The sequence below is a fragment of the Phodopus roborovskii genome, unplaced genomic scaffold, assembly GCF_943737965.1.
Source record: "Phodopus roborovskii unplaced genomic scaffold, PHOROB, whole genome shotgun sequence".
In the NCBI taxonomy this organism is placed as follows: Eukaryota; Metazoa; Chordata; class Mammalia; order Rodentia; family Cricetidae; genus Phodopus; species Phodopus roborovskii.
The window spans coordinates 26,337,538-26,356,625 of NW_026126416.1; the positions used below are offsets into that span (position 1 = coordinate 26,337,538).

The 19,088-nt window shown below is 48.9% G+C and overlaps 1 protein-coding gene across 1 annotated transcript; it reads right to left on the reverse strand.

Moving 5' to 3' along the window:
• Positions 1 to 2,514: 2,514 nt before the first annotated feature.
• Positions 2,515 to 18,103, reverse strand: Astl (astacin like metalloendopeptidase). The gene is made up of 11 exons (XM_051183160.1): positions 18,071 to 18,103; positions 17,531 to 17,656; positions 15,800 to 15,889; positions 14,959 to 15,139; positions 12,609 to 12,670; positions 11,519 to 11,612; positions 11,096 to 11,213; positions 10,279 to 10,460; positions 7,505 to 7,586; positions 7,200 to 7,354; positions 2,515 to 3,117 (listed from the first exon to the last, which is right to left on the reverse strand). The coding sequence occupies exons 1-11, from the start codon at positions 18,101 to 18,103 to the stop codon at positions 2,681 to 2,683; spliced, it is 1,560 nt and encodes a 519-aa protein (XP_051039117.1). The 3' UTR covers positions 2,515 to 2,680.
• Positions 18,104 to 19,088: the final 985 nt, after the last annotated feature.

A 19,088-nucleotide genomic window follows, 5' to 3' on the forward strand; every position in this document is an offset into this window, starting at 1 on the left:
CAGTCCTGTCTCCCTCCTTTCCTGCATCTAAGTTCTGCATGAGTTCCACCAAATAATGGCACCCCCCAGATGCTATGGCACATCTATCCTGCTATCCCCCTGAGCCCCAGGACCTTTGCGCTTACCCCTTCATTGGCCCACCCATGTGATATAGTTGACTCGGACCTAACACATCCATTTCCCCCAGCCCTACCTCTCCCTAGGTTCAACTTTCAGGGTTGCTGATCACCTGGCTTCCCTCCTCATTCCTGCTGCCTCAAACCCAAAAATATGCCCAAGGTACCCACCTTTGTCCAATCCCATAGCCCCCTTCACTCTCTTTCATGACTACCATGGCCAAGTCTCTTTGCTTCCAATCTATGTCCCATGGAACATCTAGAATGCTTTCTTAAGCCTTAAGTTACATTTTGTTACTCCTTAAGTTACATTTTGTTGCTCCAGGCTGTTCTTAGGAGAAAAACCTGCCTCGTCACTCCCTGGTGTGTCCTTGCCTGCCTCACTCTACTTAATATGCTGGTGGCCAGAAACCCCTTGCTTCTTCCTGCCCCAGGACCTTTGCACTGGTGGCCCTACCCTAGCATTTTCACAGGTAATCCCTAGGCCTGTGCACACATTCTTACAGGGGCTCTTCCTAACCAACAGCCTCTAAGTGTTCCCCAGTCCCTGCCATTTATCAATTCAAGATGGCTACCTATTGGCAAGTTATTTTCTATCCCTCTCCCTACCTTGTTCATGGTATCCCTGGTGCCTAATGGACATTCTAAGTACCTGTTGAATAGGTGAATCCAGTAATGAGCAACACCACATAGCTATGTTAGGGAGGTGGCTAAGCCACTCTGATTAGCCTCCAGGCTAATGAGCTTCAAGGCCTGGACCACTGTGCACGCTGCAGAATGGATCTTGTGGAACATGCCATTACTCAGAGCTGGCATGAAGACCAGGCTCTCATGGACATGTGGCTTCCTGTGGTGAGGAAGCAAAGGACAACTTTGTCCCTGATCCCCCCCCCCAGAGAGATTCTGAAAACTGGATTTGGAGATCAAGAGCTACAACTTAGAGAGGCTCATGACAGCCTTGTGTTGGGAATCTTAGAGTAGATCCCCTCCTCTGCCAGTGGGGTCCTTGGGAACCCTAGTCCAGTGCCATATGCCTGGTTTGGACACTGGGTGTCTCAAGGCAGCTGTATTTTTGATGCTGTCTGATCTCCTACTGGGGCTATTGCCCTTCTGAGAAACTCTCCCAAGGCCCCAATTTCCTATCACAGCCAGACCTCACCACCTCCTATAACCAAGGCCAATAAAATGACAGCATGATCCTTTCACAAGATTGATAGATGCCCAGCACTGGTCCTCAGATTCAGGAACCAGACTCAGTTCTGAAGCCTCAGCTAGACTGGGCACACAGCAGCAGAGTCCTCATGGCCCCTGAGGCAATCTCAGCATGTGACTTCTCCAGGAAGATGGCAAAGGCCAACCTTCAGGATGCTAAACTGCTGTCTCTGCTGCCTGCTCTCATCTTGAGCCAGTCTACATGCCTCTGAAGGCTGGCTGGTTCTCGAGAGTGGAGTGTGACCTTCCTGTGACTCCATATAGGCACTTGGGGTAAAAAGACCCTTAGTTGTTTTTGTTTTGTGTGGGCAGTTCCAGACAGGGTTTCTCTGTGTAGCCCTGGCTGTCCTGGAACTCACTATATAGACCAGGTTGGTCTCAAACTCAAGAGATCTGCCCGCCTTCTGCCTCCAGAATGCTAGGATTAAAGGTGTGAACCACCACCCAGCTAAAGGCCCTTGTACACAATCAGCAGAACACATTGCATGAATCAAACACCCAACTTTATTTCTGCCTTCTGCCATATGAATGAGGCTTGCTTCCCCACTAGTTCAGAGTTTTAGTTCCCCTCTCATCCCAAGCAGGGCTTCCCTGAACTCCCAACAGTCTCCTGGAGAATGGGGGGCTCCTGGCCCACACCCTAGTATCTACACACTTTCCTTGGTCCTAGAAACCTCATGGAAGACCGAGGAGTGAGGCATGGCTGAAGGACAAGTGGTGTGACACACCCCCCTCCTCAACCCAGTGTCTTCTACGCAGCACCTTGTGGGCAAAGCAGCAGAAATGGTGATCTGATGTGGGACTGAGGTTCCAGTCTGCTGTGCAGGGACTGGTGGCCTTGCCAAGGCCCCCATCATGAAGACCTAAGGAGCCACCTCTGCTAGTCCAGTTTAGCAGGAAAACAACTTGGCTCTTTGCCTCCTGGATACCAGGGATGAATCCCAGATCTTCAGGACATCCTTAAAAGCCAAGGCTTAGTGGACAGGAGGGTATTCATAGACCCAGTCACAGGGCCTTGCACTGAGACCATGCCCAAGGCAACACTGGAGCCCATGATGGGAACTAGTCCTCAGCTGTAGAATTCCCAGAGGCCCTTCAGAACTGGAACCTTGCTCTTCCCCACCACTCCCAGGATCCTGCCTCCATCCCCAGCTTCTTCCAGGGTTAAGGACAGACCTTGGGGGCCTCTCTATCTCTAGAAACTTCACAGGGGATGAGATGTGGTGGAGAAAAGACCATGGGAGTGACCTGAGTCTTCAAAAGTGACCAGTGCAGGGGATAGGAGGCAGGGATGATGCCCAGAGGGGTCAAGGACTGGACAGAATATCCCCTCCCCACCTGGGGGCAGGTGCTCAGTGTCTGGGCACCTCTCTGAAGGGAGTTCCAGGTGCGCAACCTCCTGGAAGCAGAGCTAGGCTCTCCATGGCATCTTGGATAGGTGCTGGCTGGTCTCTGGTTTGGGGAGATGGAGTGGGAAGTACAGTGGGCACTTGGGCTGCCTGAAACTGCTCTAGAGAAATACCGTCTGCACCTGCTCCACGCCCTGACCTTGGAGAGACATCTAGCATTTGGGGTGGTCTTGCCAAGGCCTCCATACTGAACTTGCTCTGAGCAGGGTGCTCCCATCCTTGATGGCTGTCTACAAGCCCAGGAATAATACCCTGGCCTTCAGTCCTGGAGCCACTGGGGGCAGAGCTTCTAGATTCTTCTGACAGTGCCTCCAGAAGTCTTTGTAGATGTGATAGAGAAGCAGGAGTGAGGCTTCTTCCATAACTGTAGGCCTCAGACCCTGAAGCAGGAGAGAGAAGTTAGGTTCCAGAATCACAGAAAGCACATAGAGCATGGCCACAAGAATTAATGCTGGTTTGGCTCTATGTAAGGGGATATGGAGCCAGACTCCCTGAGATGATAGCCCATGAGGTCTCCGCTAAGGCACAAACTCTTACATTCCTACCACACACCAGTACAACTGTTGGGTGTGATGGTCTATGCCTGTATCTTTGTATTTGAGAGGCTGAAGCATGAGGGTTGTGAATTTGTGGTCAAGCCTAGGCTGTGCAGAAAAACCTTGTCTTGAAAATGAATAGGAAAAACAAGGACAATGGAGATGTGTCATTTCTTCCTTACTGGGCCCCTTGGGTCACTACTCAAAGATCCACCTGGCCTCCTACCCACATCCCAGCAGCCCAGTTGGGTTGCTCTGTTATCCTACTGACCCAAGCACTACACTACAGCCTTCTCCTACCAGGTCCTTCTTTGGGTCACTCTACAGCCACCTCCCACCCCCACATCTTAGACATCCTCTGGAACCCTTCCGTTAAAACCAAGGGAGAGGACATCAGAAGCTCTGAATGGTCTCAGATCTGCACACTGCCAGGAAGAGCCTCTTTGCTTTCTCTTTGCTACCACACCAGACCATGACTGGCACACTACTTTGTGGGAGAACACTTGAGCTTCACGGCTCCCCTTATCTGCTCTGGTAGACCCCACTGCTGCCTCCTTGCCCGGTCTTTCCTGCTCACACATCACAACCTCACATTCCTCCACCAGTGTGCAGTGACCAATCCATGCTGACTCCTTTAACCAGTGATCCTCCGGCTGCCTGGCTCTGCTGGTCTCACAGCCCATGCCCTCTCTCTGAACACATCAGCGCCAGAAGCCACAAGAGATGAAGCCTTCATTCCTAACAACGCACCTTCAAACAACAGTGTCTCTCCCCTCTCCCGGCTTTGCTGCCTACCCCAGTCGCCACCATCCCTTTGGACACATCCCCCGCCACCATCCCTGTCACAAATCCTTGCCACACCCCAGTCCCAGCACCATCCTAAGTCCTGCCATCTCTACCAGGTTCATGTCCCTCCCACTGCCCCACCAGCAGCCTCACTTCACTGTGGACCCAAGGCCACACTCGGTATCTTCAGACCCGCATGTGGACTCAGGTCCACCTCTGTTGTCTTCCTTTACCTTATGTCCCTGTCTGACCTCCCTCCAAGGGCAGACCCTCTCAAGTTCTAGCTGAGCTTCTTTTCTCTTCCAGCACCTGCCCCTTCTCCACTGTTTGGGCCACTATTTAAACACCCAGACTTGGACCAGTCCTAATTGTGTCCCAATTTTCCACTGTTTGTGATAGAGCTGCAGATTGACCTGCAATCCTCTCACCACAGCATCTCATTCTCTAGTTTTAACAAAAATTAGGAAACATTTGATATATGCATGTATACACACACTCACACACATATATATGAAAATGACATTAAGAATGATGTGAGCTGGGCATGGTGGCACATGCTTTTAATCTCAGCACTGGCCAAGGCTGGCAGATGTCTATAAGTTTGAGGCTAGCCTGGTCTATATATTGAGTTCCAAGCCAGCCACCACTTTAGTGAGACCCTGTCTCAAAATAAAGAGGTGTGTGTGTGTGTGTGTGTGTGTGTGTGTGTGTGTGTGTGTGCGCGCGCGCGCGCCCGTGCACGCGTAGCAGCGGCGGTGGGGTCCTATTACTAAGAATCTAAATATTTCCAAATGATGTGAGGAAATATTTCCAAATGATATAACCAACTAAGAGATATCATTGAGTATTTTTTTTTAAATCCAGGCATTGTGGCACATGTCCTTGATCCCAGCACTCAGGAAGCAGGGGCAGAGAGACCCGAGTTTGAGGCCAGCCAGGTCTACAGAGTTCCAAGATAGCCAGGACTACAGAGAAATCTTCACAAAAAGGATTTCTAAGTCTAATTCAGCAAGGAAAACCCAATTCAACTGAAAATGAGGTTAAGGATCTGGGTAGACACTTGCCCAAAAAGGTGTACAGAGGACCAACCATCTCACAGAGGCTGGATATGGTTAGCCATTAGAGAAACACCAACTGGAGCAATTGAGATACTTCCACACCCACTGGAATAGTCATAATCAAAAGCATAGACTATATGCTTTGGCAGTTATGCAGAAACATCAGTAGCCACCTACATAGCTAATGGAGTTTTTAAGTGACTCAACTGCTTTGGAAGACAGCTGAGTATAGAGTTACCATGGAGCCCAGAAACTTTATGCCCAAGGAAGATACCGACTGACAATAGCATATTCATAGTAGCCCCAAAGCAGGAACTGCTCAAATGTTCATCAGCTAATGAATAAATAAGGAATGTCATTTGGCAGAAAAGAACTGAGGTTCCATGGGTGCTATAGCAGAGATGAAGAGGAAGGTCATGTTAAGGGCAGTAAGCCAGACACAAAAGTCACGTAGCTCCATTTATATGAATGTCTAGACAAGGTAAATCCACAGAGGCAGGAGGTAGATTAGTGATTAACTGGGGCTGGTGGGGAAAGAGGGTGGGACCCGGGTGTAGAATGACCTAAAAATAAAATCTGGGTCACAGGCACACAGCAGCTTCACAGGGTATCACACGGTCTTCCAGAGGGTCACAGCAATTTGCGGCCCTGTCAGTGGGACACAAGCATCACTCTTTGCCCTGTAGCAGTATTTGATATTATCAATTATCACTGACATTGTGGACTTCCGCTGAGTTAGAGAGAGGGAATGGTGTTGTAATTGCTTCTCATTTGGTTTCTTCTGGGATTCCGGTTAACCACCTCACACATTTTTCTAGCTGGTATTTTGACTTTCTGTTTACAGTTCTTTCTGAATTCAGAACAATACTAGCCATGCCCAGAAGCATCTCAACTTTGTATTTTAGGTTTGCTTGTGGTGTCACTTGATATTATGGTTAAGGTTACTGAACGTTTATTAATCTTGTAGTGTTAGGGCTATGTGTGAAGAAATTCTTCCCCATCCCAATGTTATACAGACTTCTCACTGTGTGTCTTGCTAAACTTTCTAAAGTTTCTCCATGCACATACAAATCTTCCGTACCCTTATGGTGTGTGGCGGTAGATATCCAGATACCATCTAGTGCAGTGGTTCTCAACTTTCCTAAGTCTGTGACCCTATAATATAGTTCCTCATGGTTGGGGGTCACCACAACATAAAATTATTTCATTGCTACTTCATAACTAATTTTGCTGTTATTAATCATAATGTAAATATCTGAAAGGATTGTTCAACCCCAAATGGGTCATGAGCCACAGGTTGAGAGCTACTACGCCATCCTTTCATAATCAAGGTCCTTCTTTGGAGGATTTGCTTTATTTATTATTTATGTATTGAGATAGGGTCTCACTATGTAGCTGTGACTGTCCCAGGACAGTCTCACTGTGTAGACCAGACTAGTCTCCAACTCAGAGATCCACACCTACCTCTGCCTCTCCAGTGCTGGGAATGGATTAAAGGCATGCACCACCATGCCCACTAGGTTTCACACTTGAGTAGGATCCATCTTACAACTTTGCACTCTGTTCCCACAGAACTTTTGTATCTCTGCACCCATCCCATGCACTTAGAGCTACTTTATATGCCCTGCATTCAGAACGCATACAGGTATTTATACATTTGTGTGCCCATTTCTGTACAGTGTTTGCTTGTTACTGATCTATGCCTAGTGACAGTTTTTGGCTTCTGTTTTCTAAGCACCAGAACTTTGTGTCGTCTTCTTGCCTTACCACAATGGCTAAGACCTCCATTTCAACACTGAATAGATATACAATAGTGGGAAACTTATCTTGGTCCTAGATTTAATATTTTGTCATTAAAAGTTGTTTCTACTCCAAGATTTGGTAGGTGTCCATTGTCTAGGTTATTTCTGTTTGCTGAAGGGTTTTTGTCACTAGTGGGCATTAACTCTTTTTCAAATGTGTTTCCAAACTCAGTTATGATGAAGGCATGGGGTCTGACCACCTCTCCTTACCTACTCACCATCTCTTTACCCTCACACTTCAGCACCATTCCCTAAATCAAGTCTCTCCCCCTGTCCTTACCTCTCCTGTGGGAGTCAGGAACACTCTGGGTGCAGTTATATAGCCTGCAGACTCGGGTGATGTCTGAGGCACTCAGGTTCCATCGCTGGCCAATGGCCACACTGGGGGTCCAGAGTGGTATGATGGTGGGTTGCCCACGCCAGCTGAAGGCAAACCTGGAACCCAGGGGCAAGGCCTATGTCAGGATCACGGGGGGTGGGAGGGGAGCTAGGAGGGTAATGCAAGGACAATGGGTGGGGGTGGAGGGCAGGGAGAGGTGGTGGGAGCAGGAGGAAGGGGCAAGAGGGGAAAGGGAGGGTGCTCACCTCCCATAATGCATCACTGACGAGTAGTCATAAGGTACTAACATATTGCTACTCCGAGACTTGATGAAGTTGATTTCAAAGCCTTAAAACACAGACATACACACACCTTTGTAGATACATAAAAGGAAGACAGGCAGGCAAAGAATAGACAAGAGAGAGAAGTGGGCAACTTCTAGAGTCACAACCCATGTAAATGGAAGAGTCCGACTACCCTGCGGAGCCTTCTTGGCTGCCCCTGTTTTAGGCACACCCTTGCTACCTACCCTACTTGACTCTGGCAGGAATCCAGATCTATACCAAGTGACATGGAAGCAGGGGGCACCTTGTGGCCAGGCAACCATGACATCCTACAGGCTCTGACTCCTTCTCAATTCACCAATCTTTGCAAACCTGCAGCACCCACAAAGTTATGGCTCCTACCTAGCCCTTGAGCTAGCTTCAAAGATATGCTGTCCTCTCCACTCAGGAGTGTGGTGCCTGACCCCTCAGTAGCCAGACCATCTTCATCTTCCTGTCTTAAACTGCAAAGCTGCAGACATGGAGTCCAGGAGTCCTGTCATCTTGGCCACCCCTGAAAGGGCCGCTGATCCTTACACCTTTGCTCCCCAACCCCTTTCCACACCCAGCAGGCCATGTCCACACTGTCTTCTTCCCCCAAGATCAATGCAGCCTCCTTACCCTAATCAGAGCCCCAAGGAGTGCCAATATCTATCTTCTCTTAAAGAACCTTTATTAGCTAACATAACAAGTGTCTAGCTGGGCATAGTGGCACTTGGGAGACAGTGGTAGGAGAATTTCTGAGTTTGAGGTCAGCCTTATTTACCATAGTGAGTTCCAGGACAGCTAAACTACATAGTAAGCCCAGGTCTCAAAAAACAAAACAAAACAAAACACAAAATATGATGTATCTAACCTGCCAAGGCTCTGGGCTCAGTCCTCAGCACTATGGAAATACAATATATACATATATTAAAAGAACATACATAAAAAGATGATAGTGAGTCTCCTACACAACTCACTTCCTTGAATTTCTACCTCACAATCTCCACAAAAGTTAATCATGGGTTAATTTTTATGCCCTGGCAGAATTTATGCCCATTAGTGCAAGTATATTCTCACTTTCCTATCTCTGAGGGAACCATATTTATCCCATTAGGATAGCTGAGCTTTTGTAGGCACTAGGAAAGAAACCCCCAGTTAAAAATCAAACAAGTGCCTTACCACTTTGCTACATTCCCTAGTAGTTTTGTTTTTGGAGCCAATTTGATTGTTAGAACAGGTTGAGTCAATTTGTGCCGTTTTCTAACTCTAACTTATGCTTTTACCTTAAACAAAACAAAACCTTAAATGGGCATGTTTGTTCTCTTTGCTTTTATGGATGCCATCAATGCCTCCATACTTTCCCTGAGCCCACCCTTACCCTATTTAAACCACTGGTTTTAAAAATAGTGCTTGATTCATTATTTATTTGGTTTTTCTAAGACAGGGTTTCCCTGTGTAGCTTTGAAGCCTGTCCTGGAGCTAGCTCTTTTAGACCAGGCTGGTCTTGAACTCAGATCCACCTGCCTCTGCCTCCAGCGTGCTGGGATTAAAGGCATGTGCCACCACCGCTTGGTGATGATGGCTTATTTAAAGTCAGAGTCCATGTAGACCTGCCCAGTCTCACACTTGGAATCTTTTGCCTCAGTCTCCCGAGTGCTAAGATTACATAGTTTTCTTTTCCTTTATTTTTTGAGAAGCCCTGAAGTTCCTTTAACCCCCAGAACTAAAAGTATTTGACTGCATCTCCTGAGGGGAGTAGTCTGGGGGGTGGGTTGTGCGGGTGGTCCATTATTGGCTTCTGCTTTATGTCATGATCAGGTGTTTGTATTGGCCTGAGTTTCCAAAGCTAGTGTTTCTCACAGCCTGTCATAGGATGAGTGCTTACAAACACCCAGGAGAACCTGGAATCATGGTCACCCGCTCTACCTCCCCAATCCCATCTGTTTGTCATTAGTTACCCAGCTACCTCCAAAGCATCACCTCTGGGGCAAGTGTCCCACTTATCACCTGGCCAACCCCAGAGCAGCGGAAGCGGCCCCTCCAGCTCCCCACTGGCAGGTGGCGCTGACTCCTCCAAACACACTGTGGAATTTGCCCCTCCACAGCTTCCCTCCTGCCCAAGGCACTTGTTCTCGCCACTGACCTGAGCCCCACCTGCATCCCTGCCATCTGATCCCTGCACCATGCCCAGCACATGTGCTGACACTGGCATCAGAGCCCCTCCCTCCATCAGCCTTGGTTCTGCAGCTTCCGGGGCACTCAGCCACATGCCCACTGATGCCCATCTTATGCACCTCAGCCTTTCACTGTTGTCCCCTTGCTACCCACCCCCATCTTTCTTGGCTCAGGATCCCCAACTGACATGTAGCTCCTGCCCCAGGATCACACACTAACATCTGCAACATGGCAGGTCGCTGGGCACTCTGAACAAGTCATAGGACACTGTGGACCTCACACCCAGATGATTGACAGTGGCAGAGAGAAGTGAGACACAAAGGAACTGACTGATGTCCTTCCTTGGATACAACTATAGAGGCCCAGAGCAACAGCCACAGGTCCACTCTCCAATGCCAGAGAGGCAGGAATCCCACACTTGCCTCATGAGAAAAGGACAGAGAGTGTGGGATGGACTCTTCCAGGGGAGGTAAGCAACTCAACTCCAGCCCTAGCCTGAGGCCTCTGTCCCTCGGGGTCCCCTGGGCCCAGTCTAGCCTGGACACCAGCTAACTTACCTGGGAGGATCTCATTCCAGTTGACTCGGATGTAACGGTCCCGGTCTGCCCGTGAATGCTCATGCCAGAAGCCAAGCACATGCATGAGCTCATGTAGGACAATGCCCCGGCCCTTCTGGAGACAAGTGGGTGCCAGAGACACCACCTGCATCCCCCCGCTGCGACCCACACCAGAGAAGCACCTGCAAGACCGTGAAAGGGAGTGGCTTGGTGTGAGAGAGATGGGTATCAGTCTAGAAAAGCTAGCCGAATAGATGTTTCCTGTGCTCTAGAACCCAGGATGGATTAGTCCCAGACTTACTGTCCCATCTCCCAGGTCACCTGACTGCTTGGCCTGTAAAGAGGGTGTCACCTGCAGCTTTGTTACTACCTGAGCTGCCAAAAGGTGGGACCTGACATTCAGGCATGATAGAGCAGGTCATTATATGAGCAGACCTATGTCACTAGCTTCCAGCCACACCTTGTCAGGCTCCACGAAAGTAGGATATAGATATTATCACTACTCCTACCTCAGAAGGAAGACAGAAAAGGCTAAATTAGGTGACTGATCTGGACTCAAGTTTAGCACATGAGTGGCAGAACTAGTACCCCAACATTTGCCCAGACTCATACCACAAGACCTCCAGGAGATGAGGGCTTTGTAGAGGAGGGTCCTGTGCCCAGTGGTTATCCCCCACCCACCTACCATGAACGAACCATTCAGGGTAGACTGGGGTTAAACCCAAGAAAACAGTCCCAGAAATAGGCTTAATAGCACTATGCACACTAAGGGATGAACAGACCCTTCCCACACACGCCACACACCAGGAGCATTTACCCTGACATGGGAAGGATGGAAATGAAGTCTCTGTGGCCCTGGTAGGCAACAAACCGGATGCACGTGAAACGTTCAAATTCAGCAAAGGCCTCCATAATGACTCGGCGGCTGGACTCATCTGGGAAAGACACACACCATGGCTAACCCCCTATGGAGGTCCCATAGCTCTTGAGGACCTTTGAAGTCTGCATGGGGCCTGGGACCCTTCCAAAACAGTATTCAGAGAGGAGGAGAGGGGGGAGAGGGCAGAGAGGGCGGAGAGGGTGGAGAGAGTTCAGGATTGTGGGGATAGTAGCTTTGCATAGCACTCTCGGTGCAAGAGAGGGAGTATGGTGTTGCAGGAGGCGAGGGGCTGAAACTCCCTACAGCATCCCTGCTACATACAGGAGGCGGCCAGGAAATCCCAACTCAGCTCTCACTCACCATACTTGCTGGAGAGCAAGAAGGGGATCTCCACAACGCCACCAATACTCTTGGGCCATTTGTTGTTGGTCACTGACAACAGGTGGAAGGGACTCTGAGGCGAGAAGGCAGCTCAGAGTTAGTGGAGGACACAGGCCACCTAAGTGTCTGCTCCCTAGGGTGCCATGCTTCAGACTCTATAAAGATGTGAGAGGCAGGACACTGAGGTCTTGGGAGTGAGAAAACCATTAGAAGAGTGATGGGAAGTCAATGGACTGAGAATTCAGATAACAGAAGTTGCAACGTATCCTACGGAGTAGATAAAGAGTATCTAAGGTTGGTACCCCAGGAGGCCTGGCTCAGAAGCACCTCCTCAGAACAGGAGTATGGCTAAGCTTCCCCTAAGAACAGGAAGGGTCCTATTCAGGGTGACACCCTCACAAATCTTCCCATCTTCCATGAACCAAACTGGCAGAAGGCCCTACCCACTCTAGATACCAACATGATTTAATTCTGCTCTAAGGGTTTCAAATGCCAGGTGTATATTCATCTCTAATGGATAATCTAAACTGCCATGCCTATGAACTCCAGCACAGCCTCAGTAGCTGTCAATCACATCTAAACAAGAGAAATAGTCTTGCTTTCCACAGCTCATTGTCATATTCAGCAGCCTTCTGCCCATACAATATGGTGCTACCTCTCCTAAACAATGTGTCTTCTTTCTGCAATGCCATTACCATTCCCATCAGCCTCCTCCCTTCTGACTCAGCCCTCTGTTCGTCTCTCCATGTTCCTCCTTGCTCTGGCTTCCCTAGGGGGATCTTGACAGCCATCCAGGACTCCCATGTACAAGTCGTTCTGGGCTCACATCTCCAGCCAGCCAAGTGCTTCCTAAGCACTCCCCCCTGGGCAGGCTGTCAAGTGGGGGTTTAAGAGCTTGAGTCCCCTCTTCCAAAGAGTCCTATTAGGAAGACTAGGTTGTCATTTCAGCTGTCATCACTGTCAAATTCATGACCTTGAAAGTGGCACCTAACCACTCATACAGACCTAGAAGGTTTTGAGTGTTCTCTCTCAGCTCTGTGGCTGATCATGCCACATGTGCACAACTCACCGGCCGAATGATGTCACCTTCAACCAGGAAGCTGCTTTCTGGTGTCTCCTCTGAGATAAGCCCTGGGAGGGAAAGGAAGGGATGTGTGTCACCTGTGACTTCCAGAACACAGACAGACCCAGCAATATCAGCCTCTATGCCTTCTACTTTAGAGCTAAGCTTCCGTAAGTACCAAGGCTAGGTGACTGCTGAGTTCCCGCCTACAAATGTGTGTGAGGCTTCTGTGTGAGGCTTCTCAACCTGCTGGCATCCTCGACCCCTGTTCCAACACAAGGCATGGCTCCCTCAGCACCGGTGATCCAGTCCCAGCTCCAAGTCCTCTGCTGTCAGGATCAGCCTTCTCTTCCATCCAGGCTCACTCCAGCCCAAGCCACACTCCCCAGAACATGTCCTGGTCTCTCCTGTCTTATCTTGCCCCCGCCCACCAACCACTTCCCATTATTTATGTCACATTCTGGACCCTTGAAATAAAGGAACTAAAATTACAAGTCATAACCACAGGAGGAAGTTGAGGAGGGTAAATACTTTGTCTCAATTTGCTTTGGCTTCTTGTCTTTCCTCTAGTCAGGGAGCCTTCTGTAGCTGACTGCTGGCAAGAGAAATCTCAGGGAGACCCATGAGGCAATGAAGAAACCACAGAAGGCTTGAGAGGTGTGCAGGAGCACTGCCTGATCTCAGAGCTTCAGACCACAGATGGCAACACAGACTAGTCGCACCCCTTATGAGTCCTCCTCAGGTAAGAAGAGTTACCTCAAGATGACCTCTAACCAAGGCTGCATTCTTAAATCTAAAATGCCACTCTCCAGGACAGTGGTTCTCAACCTGTGGGTCACGACTCCTTTGGGAGTCAAATGACCCTTTCACAGGGGTCACCAAATACCTTCCGAAAACACATATTTGCATTATGATTCATAATTGTAGCAACGTTATAGTTATGAAGAAGCAACAAAAATAATTTTGTGGTTGGGGTCACCACAACATGAGGAATTGTATCAAGGGGAAGCAGCATTAGGAAGGTTGAGAACTTTCCAGAATGATCCAAACCTGGTATAGTTGTATGATATTAACAGCCATCATAGCCATCACTCAGCAGAACAGCTGGGGATAGCAGCATTTCCCAATAAGCATCAGATAGGTAGGGGCAGCTGTTAGCAACTACTGTAAACCCCAGCATGGGAGAAACTTCTCCATGGCATTGAAAGTGACAATAACTGAGTAAGGGTTGGTGGCCATTTGAGCTTCTAACCAGCTCACCAATAATAGGAGCAGATCACACTGGCCACCACTTACCCTAAGCCAAGGTTACCTCTGTTCCCCCATTCAGCCCATGATGTCTCCAATATCCAAATTCATCTTCATTGCTACCAGCTTCAGCCCAATGGTCTATATTCCTCACTGTTTTAAGACTCCTAGACAGGGAGGCCCTGAGCCACTGGCTTCTTTAATTTCTCTCTCTCTCTCTCTCTCTCTCTCTCTCTCTCTCTCTCTCTCTCTCACACACACACACACACACACACACACACACACATACACACATACAGGCTAGGTCACACCTATACACTGGCCCTCTCAAGAGTAACCGACATGAACTGACATGTTCTCAAATATCTACCGATAATTTTGCTCAACTCCTAAGCTGAGAGCTCTCTCTCTCATCTGTGTTTTTAGAGACAGGATTTCACTGTATAGCCCTCGCTGTCCTAGAACTCAACTCATGCACCAGGTAGTGACAATGAGGGAGGGCTGGCAGGCTACCCAGGCCCAGAACCAGGGCTATGAGCTGGCCCACCTCAGCATCTACTTCATCAATGAACTGTTGGAGCAGGTGAAGGGGATGAATCTACAGATCCAAAACATCAGGATCTCCATGTCACAGGACAACAGAATATTTAAGAGCCCCAGAGATAGCCCATCATTTATGGTGTAACAGAAGTCAGAGACCTCAAAACCAGACCAGTGAGTGACTCATAAAAATGAACACTTACAAGTAAAGATGAATGGACTAAGGGGTAGATTGTATGACTCAACTGGCCACACTACTGCTTCCGTTGTTGTTTGGTTGGTTTTGGTTTTTCTTTTAAATTTTGTTTTGTTTTGGCAGTGAGGTTGCAAGAGCAGAGGGTGGATGAGTGGACAGGGAAATGAGTGGGATCAGGATGAACGATGTGAAACCCACAGAGAATCAATTAAAATAAAATAATTCACCAGCAAAAAAACAAACAAACAGAAAAAAGGACTTAATCATGTCCTCATGAGCCTTGCACCTCTTTAAAAGTCCCTGAAAAGTGTCAACCTTTTCTGCATGCCCACACTCAATGTGGCTTTTGTCAGTATGACCTAGTGGACTCACCTTGGTTAATTGCAGGGATGTCCTTGTCCTGAGATACCTGGTTCCCTTTAGGAGTGAAGCCTTCTGGGACACTGGTACTGCAGACTCCTCCTGAACACCTGGGTGCTGAGGGTGCTCCCAGGATCAAGCCTGGCCAGACAGACAAGTGCAGACATAGATGCCCCAGGGCTCCATTGGTGAGCTAGGACAGCGGGACACGGGGAAGCAAAGCCCAGCCCCTTTCAGGAAAGGCCTCCGCTATGCACCCCTAAGCCTGCCTGGGCTTCCCACTCAGCTCCACCGCAGCAAGGTCTTATGCCTTCAATGAAGGAGAGCCCTTTAAGGGACTAGCATTTGGCTAGGGCAGCACATGAGGCAAAAGGAATGAAGAAAAGAGGCAGAGTGGACTCTAAATCTTGAGGTGGCACCAGATTCAGGGCTAGCCTCAGACCCTTCTCTTCAGCTTTAGGCTAGAACAGAGCCTCTACCTTAAAACAAGTAGGTATGTGGTGTGACACTTGGCAAGCTACGGTTAGGTGGCACATCTGTTCCTACAGGGGTTGGGAGGCCTCCTCCATGGTCCCCAGGAGCTTGCTTTCTAGGCACACCCGGGGAGACCTCCATGTGGAACCATGAAGCTCATGTAAGACTATTTTAACCTATAGCCACCGCCCCTGACCGCCTCCCAGTGCCGAGCTAGCTTACCCGGCAAGGAGAACAATACCAGTATCCAAGGCCACAGGCCTCCCATGCTTCCCCACGGTGCTCTCAGCAAGCAACGTACAGAACCATAGCAGGAAAGGGCACCCTAAGCGCAGGCGCTTGATCACCGTCCATAAATAGCGGCTTCTCCAGCCCACACCTGCAGCCTCTCAAGCACCTCCAGGAACAACCTCCCAATAGCCACCACCTGCAGACCTGCTTCCTCCAACCCAAGGACCCTCCCCCAGGCCTGAAAAAAAAAAGAAAAAGAAGAAGAAGAAAAAAAGAGCCTTCTGGACCACAGTCCCAACCACCTTGGCTGAAGTGGGTTAAAAAGTGGGCAGGCCACACAAAACAAACTTCTTGGCAGCTGTGTAGCTGAGATACCCTCCTGCCGGCAGAGGGCGGAGACGCATTGTAGTGAGGTTCATGGGCGGGACTGAGACCCCAGCACTAGAAGTGACCGCTTTTCCTGTCCCAACACCTACTAGGGGACTCAGACACAGAAAATCTGCCTGAGAACTCGAGGCACCCTCCCCTGAAGTATCTGATGATGGAAGATGTGGTCACTACACCTGTAAAAGGTTTTCTTTCTTTCTCTTTTCTTCCTTATTTTTGGGTGGGGGTGGGAGGGGAGTGTGACAAGTTTCATTACATAGCTCTGGCTGTCCTGGAGCTCACTATGTAAACCACCAGGCTGGGCTAAAACTCACAGAGCTCTACCCGTCTCTGCCTAACGAGTGCTAGGATTAAAGCCATGTGCCACTATGCCTGGCTATAAGCTTTTGTTCAGAAGCCGTATAAGGAAAGTACAGTCACAGGCTGCAGGACTCTGAAACTTCAACAATGAAGAACACCCAGCAAATTAGCACCCAGGGGCACCTGCCATGGGCTGGGGGTGTTCATGACACATAGGCAGACAAACAGACCCTTTTGGACACTCAGATCCTCACATGGATGTGGTTCTTCCAATGCCACAGCCCTGGCCAGGTGGTGGTGGCACACGCCTTTAATCCCAGCACTTGGGAGGCAGAGGCAGGTGGATCTCTGTGAGTTCCAAGGCCAGCCTGGTCTATAAGAGCTAGTTCCAAGAGCAGGCTCCAAAGCAATACAGAGAAACCCTGTCTCGGGGGGGGGGGAGAAAGAAAAAGAAAAAGAAAGAAGAAAGCCACCGCCCCCTGACCTCCTGATCAGCTGAGGCCCCTTCCCACTTCACTGATTCAAAATGCAAAGCTCCTCAACTCTCTTCCTATTGGTTACACCTCACGCATAGATCTCACCTGCGTTGACAGTCTGGAGCACACCAACAAATTCACCCTAGTGCCCAGTGAAGAAAAGCCAGAGCCAAGGGCACGGGTGGTTGACCACACAGGCCTGCTGAACCTGGGGCCAACATTTCTCAAGGAAATTGAATTCAAAGCCACAAGGAGAGGATATAAAGGCAGATGCCAATGATACCTGAGTAGGGTGTCAGTTGACTGGTTTTGATGCATCCAATGAGTATGCTAGTTAGCTTGATTGAAAGACTCATTCACAATGCACATATGTGTCAGAGCTTCCCATGTTCAACCTTAAACGTTCAGGTTTTGGGGGGGGTTGCCATAAAAAAAAAAAAAAAGACACGAGTTGTCATGGTGGTTCACACCTGTGATCCCAGAACTTGGGAGTCTCAAATAGCAGCCATGAGATTCAGACTAGTCTGGGCTGCATAGTGAAGGCCTGTCTCAAATATATATAATCAAGTTAAATGTGCTTAGTAAAAGCATCACCATCACATTGCTTGGGTAGAAAATCTCATAACCGGTCAAACAAGAATGTTGTGAACTGAGATGGACTAAGCAAGCTGCCCACAAAAAGACAGTACTGGTGGACGTGAGTCATGGGGATGTACGGAATCGGCTAGTGCCGGAGGGATCTGAGAGGTTTGCAGCAGCTCAGAGCAGCTGTGCCGGCAATTCATTTCATGAGCCAGTGTGGCTGAGCCTTGGCCAGTGAAGCTGTCTGCATCGAGCAGAGGCTAACACAGAGAATCATAACGGTCAGTGTGCCGAGAATAAGTGACTGCTCATCTTTACATGGCACACCCATGTCACCCTGCCGCTCCAAGGTACAGAGAATTTCTGATCTCAGACAAAGGAGCAGAAAGAGAGTTAAGAGCCAGCAGACAGGGAGGCGAGCTGAAAAATGTTGTCTTCTGGACATCACATGGCCCTGACACTCAAACTTGTAGCAATAGAGGTGACCTGTGCAAGATCGAGCCAGTCAAAATTCCAGCACGGATGACGATGGGGCTCTCAAGGTCTCTAGCCAAGCAGCTATTGGCAACTGATGCTTGTTAGAGTTATTTTTCTTTGGGGGTGTGCCTGAGCTCCATTGGATGACCCCACACCCATGAGCATTTGGGAAGGACTAATGGGACTTAGTGGGTTACAAAAGAGAAAAAGGACATGAAGTGGGGGGACATTGCGGGGGACTGGAGGAGGGAGAGGTGAATATGATCAAAACATATTGTGTACATGTATGGAATTCCCAAAGAATAAGAAGTGCATGTTTTTAAAAGGAAACAAATGCTGTATGGCCCACTCATTGGGATCCCCAGAGTCACCAATTCAGCAGAATGCAGAGGCCACTTGGAGGAGGGTTTGGGAGTTAGTATATAATGTGTTCCCATTTTCAAGATGGAAAGTTCTAGAGAAAGTTTCTGTGACTTACCTAACACTACTGAACGCTTAGACTGGTAAAGTTGATAAGGTTTGTTATTTTTTTTTAACCTCACAATTAAATTTTAAGGAAAGATTTATTTGTGGTGGTACATGCCTTTAATCTCAGTTCTCAGGAGGCAAACTCTCTCGTGAGTTTGAGGCCAACCTGGTCTATATACCTAGTTCTAGGCAAGCCAAGGCTACATAGTTAAGACTGCACCCCCACAAAAAAAATGAAAGAAAGAAAAGGAAAGGAAGGCCACTGGTTAGGATGGCAGGAATAAACACAGGAAGATAAGGAATGAGGTGAAGCTGGACAGTCATGCTGTGTATGCGATGATGTTGAGGACTCTGTGGCCCTGGGGTCCCTTACCCACCCTGAGTTGGGCATCAAGAGCACATGCAGATCCAAATAGAAACTGGCACAGGCCTGGAGGAAGGCTGAGAACAACCCCAGCCCCTGAGTACCTTACCCCAGGGCAGAGAGAATGGGGCCTAGAGACAGGTTGCATACCCTTCATTTGGCCCCAGGAAGCTAGTGCCCTCTGTTCAGGGTTCCAGACAATGACCTGAGTGTCCTCAGTCAACACACACCTGCCCATCACACATTGAGAAAATGTAGTTCTCAAGGAAGTGGAGTCTGATCAGGGCTTCCCTGAACTGTCTGAGATCTAGACAAGAGTCTGCCTCCCTGAATCATCCCAGTTAGCCACAAGCTAGACCCTGTGTGGGGAAGACCCCAGGACG

Excerpts from the sequence above, each read along its gene's own strand:
- Astl (XM_051183160.1), bottom strand. The coding sequence starts at position 18,103 with ATGTCCCCCCACTTCATGTCCTTTTTCTCTTTT. Across the intron at positions 17,657-18,070 it reads TCATGTCCTTTTTCTCTTTT|CCTCTGCTCGATGCAGACAG; the intron begins GTAACCCACTAA and ends TCTCTGTGTTAG. Across the intron at positions 11,214-11,518 it reads CTTGCTCTCCAGCAAGTATG|ATGAGTCCAGCCGCCGAGTC; the intron begins GTGAGTGAGAGC and ends TGTCTTTCCCAG.